This window comes from Poromitra crassiceps (assembly GCF_964638095.1).
Source record: "Poromitra crassiceps genome assembly, chromosome: 22".
Lineage (NCBI taxonomy): Eukaryota > Metazoa > Chordata > Actinopteri > Beryciformes > Melamphaidae > Poromitra > Poromitra crassiceps.
This window is the reverse complement of record NC_139647.1, coordinates 2,245,419-2,250,944: the sequence shown is the minus strand read 5'-3', so window position 1 is coordinate 2,250,944 and position 5,526 is coordinate 2,245,419. Positions and strand designations below refer to the sequence as shown.

The 5,526-nt window shown below is 43.9% G+C and overlaps 1 protein-coding gene across 1 annotated transcript in view; it reads right to left on the bottom strand.

The window, feature by feature from the left end:
- The window catches only part of hpse2 (heparanase 2), a gene marked incomplete at its 3' end in the record, with an annotated part of 95,712 nt that extends 90,448 nt beyond the window's left edge, over positions 1-5,264 (bottom strand). Inside the window, exons 1-3 of the mRNA XM_083658689.1 lie at positions 4,996-5,264; positions 3,088-3,242; positions 2,076-2,237 (exon numbers count right to left, since the gene is read on the bottom strand). Coding sequence (XP_083514815.1) covers positions 2,076-2,237; positions 3,088-3,242; positions 4,996-5,261 — 583 coding nt within the window. The 5' untranslated portion in view covers positions 5,262-5,264. The remainder of the gene's footprint in view (positions 1-2,075; positions 2,238-3,087; positions 3,243-4,995) is intronic.
- Positions 5,265-5,526: the final 262 nt, after the last annotated feature.

The following is a 5,526-nucleotide window of genomic DNA, read 5'->3' as shown; positions in this document are numbered from 1 at the left end:
AGAAGCACCCATGGCCCCCCGGCCTTTTCACATGATCTAATCTGGCCCCCATTCAAAAAGGGTTTGGACACCCCTGCTATAGGGGACTCCTGAACTTGTGAACTGGCGCTCTACTGCTTTCGCTATGTCCAAATTGTTCTCCTCCATAATGTCCCTATTTTCATAGATGCAAGAAGGGAATGTTATTGAGAATACACAGCTGATACATAGTGTGCATCCTTTATCATTCCTACTTTTTTATTTTTTAACAGATTTTTTCTCCCATTTTCTCCCCAATTGTACTTGGCCAATTCCCCCTGCTGTCTCGGTTGTTGCTCGCTCCACCCCCTCTGCTGATCTGGGGAGAGTTGTAGACTAGCACCATGCTTCCTCTGAAACATGTGCAGTCGCCAGCCGCTTCTTTTCACCTGACAGCGAGGAGTTTCACCGGCAGGATGTAGCGTGTGGGAGGACCATGCTAACCCCCCCCCCCCCCCCCCCAGTTCCCCCCCCCCGAACAGGCACCCCGACCGACCAGAGGAGGAAATACCCCGACCGGCTTCCCACCCGCAGACATGACCAGTTACATCTGTAAGGAACGTCTGACCAAGCCGGAAGTACCACTATACTGGGAATTGAAGTCAGGTTTCCGCGGTGTTAGCTTTACTACACTACCCAGATGCCCTAGCAATAGTTTTAATTGAGAGGGCTATGCTCAGTTGTAAAAGTCACAACACAATTCTGGTAATTGATCAATTCTGGTCACACATCAGTCACTCTTTTATGGATTTCACTCAGCCAAGCATAGTTTTATGGCTGATTCACTACCGATGGCAGTTACTTCACCAGGCGAATAAACAACAACAACAAAAAAGAAAAAGAGGACTTCCTTGTTTCCACACTAGCCAATCACAGAAATAGATAAGAAATGCAGCCCACCCAAAGGCAGAACTCCAGAGTTCCTCCTGCGGTCAGGTTGAGTTAACTGTAACCAGTGAAAATGTCAGTGCTCTGTTTACCAGCCTCTGTATCCATCCCCACATTCCTTCTTTACAAATTACATTTGTCATTCTGAAAGCTGATGGTTTACATTGGCATGCTTTGAACCTTGTGAGCGTGTGTGTGTGTATGGTGTGTGTGCGTGCGTGCACGTGTGTGTGTGTGTGTGTGTGTGTGTGTGTGTGTGTGTGTGTGTGTGCGCGCGCGTGTGTGTGTGTGTGTGTGTGTGTGTGTGTGCACGTGCACGTGCACGTGTGCATGATCCACACTGTGCATACCGTGTTATGTCAACTGTGGGGAAATACGCTTGTTTAAGTTTAGGGTATGAGCACACGCCAAAACAGACCTAATTTCACAAATTGTGATGTGTGTGCGTGTGCGCGCGCCAAGCCTGGATTAGCAACTATAGGGGGCAGGGTGACTGGGTGAGTGCCCTGGGGCATCAGCCAAAATGATTCGGCGGCTAATTTTACTGTATTTCAGAGGCTGTAGTGGGCTCATTTTTAAAGCTACAGCGAAGATACTGATATCATATGAAACTAGAAGACCTAAGGCATCCATTGCTACCAAGCATGACATGCTAGCTTGTCGGCAAGGGGGCTAAATAACGCTCCAAATTTCGACTAAATTTTGGCGAGGGAAAAACGGGCATGGCCATATTCAAATATATTCAAATATATATTCAATATTCATCCTTTATGCCCACTTTATGCTAATCCATTTTCTTCTTCTTAAAAAAAAACATCCAGTTTTTTGCATGCATTATGCATTTTTTTTTTGCTTATTTCTATTTGAATATTTCTGCATATAGGACCCCTAAACAATATTGGAATTGCAGAAATTGAGTGTGACTGGAAAGCTGAGACTCTTAGTCCCCATCATCTACATTGTGTCTTGTGTCTGGTATGTGTGTGTTGAGGCTCTACTTTAGCAATACACTCATGTAAATCTGTGGTATTTATTGCCATAGTAAATTTCACGTGTGTGTGTGTGTGTGTGCGTGGGGGGGGGCACTTCAAATCTGAGTCACCCAGGGGCATCACACTGTGTTAATCCAGGCCTGGTGTGTGCGTGTGTGTGTGTGTGTGATCTCCTACCTGTTATTGTGATGTTGCTGTAGATGTTGGAGAGTTGCTCTTTGAGCAGGATGAGCTGCATGGTGGCAGCCTTCTCTCTCTGCAGCTCCAGCATGATGTCAGGGTGGTTGGCCAGCTTGCAGCCCTTCTGCTTGTCCAGAGCGATGTCACTGCGCACTATGTCTGCAGGGCGGCACAGAGGAGCACACTTTCAGCAACAACAAAATCACATTAGTAGCCTAGCTACTACCCCATACAGTAAGTGAAGATTATCTGAAATTAATTTTTGCTGATGCATTATGGGCAACATATTTATGTTAATTCTTCCCTTCATCAAGATGTAGCCTATAGTACAAATTAGAAACACCTGGTCACCCCCCGCCCCCCATTTTATTCAAATGATCTGTCCAATCCTGTTTCAACTAAATAAGAACCAATTTAGTGGAAATAATCAGCGGAAATGAATCTGGTTTTGCAATGGTCTGTAATCAAAGTAAGACAGAGTCAGACCATCGACAGTTTATAATAAGAGGGATCAGCGTGACGTCACAACAACAACAACAACAACAACAACAACAACAACAACAACAACAAATCACTGCAAAACACCCGGAACAGCAGCAGTTAATAGTATGAGTTGTGTCAAACAAACGTTAATATCTCAAACACTATACATGACATCGCTTATATTTTTACATTCTGAGTGAGAGCAGAAGTAGCTCAAGAGTTTGATGTATAATATATGCACGTCGTGTTAAAGTTGTGTGAACTGTCGCAGTTTTTAAATTTTACACCGCACTGCTGGGGCTAGAGTGAGCACTCAAGGCTCGCTCCATTGCCGTTTCCACCCGGAAACGTGGTTTGTTTACAAAAATGCTGATCCAAGATTAAACGTCTTTGAAAACGAACCAGCAAGAACAACGCATGCACCTAGTTTTTAGAAACGCTCCAAATGAAATGTAGAGGTAGGCATAGCAGGCTATAATCGTATAACTCAATATTGATAGTGAAAGAGGAATGGTATGGCTGTCACCGTCTTCGTAGTTCTTCAGGTAGTAGTCTGGCCCGGGGCCTCTGAACTTGGCGAGGTTCTTCAGGTTGTGAAACTGCAGGAAGTCCGTGCGCTTTCCTCCAAAGCGCAGGAAGGCCGGGGACAGGCCGCGCGCAAGGGTCACCAGCCGCTTCGAGCTGACAAGACAAACAACAGCGACACCATTTACCTCACTGTTCAAATGGAGTGTCATATTTTTAACACACAAGACAAGAAAGAGAGAACTCAGAGCGCGTCACCACTTGGAAAAGCATTGCAACGGCTTTTAAGCCCAGCAGGGGGGATAAGGACCCCGGCAAATATGCGCCACCAATTCACTTGCATTGCATGCAATTTCCCCACTGACCGTGATATGAAGGCATATTACATTTCATATTGGGTTTTCCCAAAGTGACCTGGCGCTCCAAACAAATATCACTTTAAATAATAGGCCCTAGATACAGTCAATGATTGCGCTTATTCTTTGTTTTATTTGTAGATATTTTAAATCAGGCTGAATGTATAACTGAAACAGCATGTCTAGTACCCCAGTGATTTTGCTAAACAGAACAATATCGAGGTGGTAATGCTTTATAGGTTGCAACTGCAAAGGTGATGCTTTGAAATGGAATAAAAGGGACATGGCACATGGGGTTTGGGAAAAAATTGTGTTTCATTTATTTATTTTTATTTTGTAAATCACTGTTTCCTGTGGCCGCCGCCTTGACTTCCAGTAAAATGACAAGGTGTAAAAATAGAAAGTGCAGGCCTATATAAAATAAAATACCTGATTGGATTTAAATTGCATTTATCAAATGAGTAATTGTAGACAATATGCCTATAATAAATAACAAATAGGTCTACCTAATATAGACTAGGCTAGTAGCCTACAACATGCAAGTAGCCTAGGCCTAAGCTGAAAGGGGGGAGAGGTGAGCGGTGAAGGGGAGAAAAATAGTCATATGCATGTATGGGATGATCTGAACTATGCCTACACCATAAACCAAACAAACATATAGGCTATATGGATATAGGCTACTGTAGCCATATGATTGCTTTGTTTTATTATGAGGAAGGAATAGGTTAAAGTTGGATAGATTTGACAATGTAAGTGAGGCGCGATATGAGTAACTTTTTTTTTTTGCTATAGCTTTAAGATCCAAAGCAGCACCCGACGACGAGATTTTAAAACTGTCAGCCTGCCGATATATACGCCCTGAAAGATACCTTGTCGGTGGTGGCATTACACACATTTCATTTATACATGCTATAAATGGTTTAGTATAGCTGCAAAAAATGTCAATGTAACAATAGCCTATTTATGTCAATACTGAGTCTAAAATGCTTGGCTTATAACATGTAGAAAAATTTGACAACGGGGTCTAGAAATACACCAGATTACTCCACTATCAAGAAAATAACACAGGAATAAATAAATAAATAAATAAATAAATAAATAAATAAATAAGGATTTTTACTTATTTTCAGAAAAATAAAGAAAATTATATATATATATATATATATATATATATATATATGTGCCAAATTGACATTTTTATTAATAGAATTTGTCTTCTTCAGTGTTGCCTACAGGCAAGGGATACAGCATTTTTTCCCCCCACAGCAGACATACTTGACACCAAGAGCCCACATGGGTCTGCTTTAAACCACTCGATGTCTCCAAATACGCCTTATTAAATTAGCTCACAACATTAGACTTTGGCATTCTCAATAAAACCTTCCTTCGACATGGGCTCATCAGACCATTCAGCTCCCTGACACAAGCACAAACGTCTTGATCCACACGTGAAAATACTAACAACGGCTACGACGCGCGTAACGAGAACCAATACCGCAGTCAGACGTGGACACAGCTGAAGATCGATACCATTGATAAGAAGCCTTTTCTACCTCAGAAAGTCCAGCCAGCCGTCTTTGATGATCGAGGGATCCAGCTGTAAGGAGAGGAAGTTGTCGTTCAGGACCTTGACGGGACTGCGGGTATTGACGTCCAGGAGAACTAGCGTCCTCTCCATGAAGCCCGGTCGCTTCCCGCCGGTGACAGGTCGCTGGTATGGGGAGGAATAGGAGGAAGAGAGCCCCGACTGCGATACCAAAGCCAAAGATGCCAGCCAGAGGGAATACCACGGGAATACGCACGGTGACGCTTTGGGCATCTTCTTGGTTTTGGAGAGCACTGTGCGTAAAGGGGCCCTGCTGTGCTGCGTAAGGCGAGGAAAAAGGGCAGGAAAAACAACACTGCTGTGGCGTAGTTAAATGGTGCCTCTTTACCTCACTTTCATCGATCTGGATTTGGGATTTGTCTTCCTGCCTAGTTGTCTCACCCCTCTGCCCCCCGCCCCTCAGAGTAATTTTTGGGAGCCGCAGAGAAGAGCGCACGCCCCTGGCCAGCCTTCCCGGTTGTGAGAGCCAGGAGCTGGG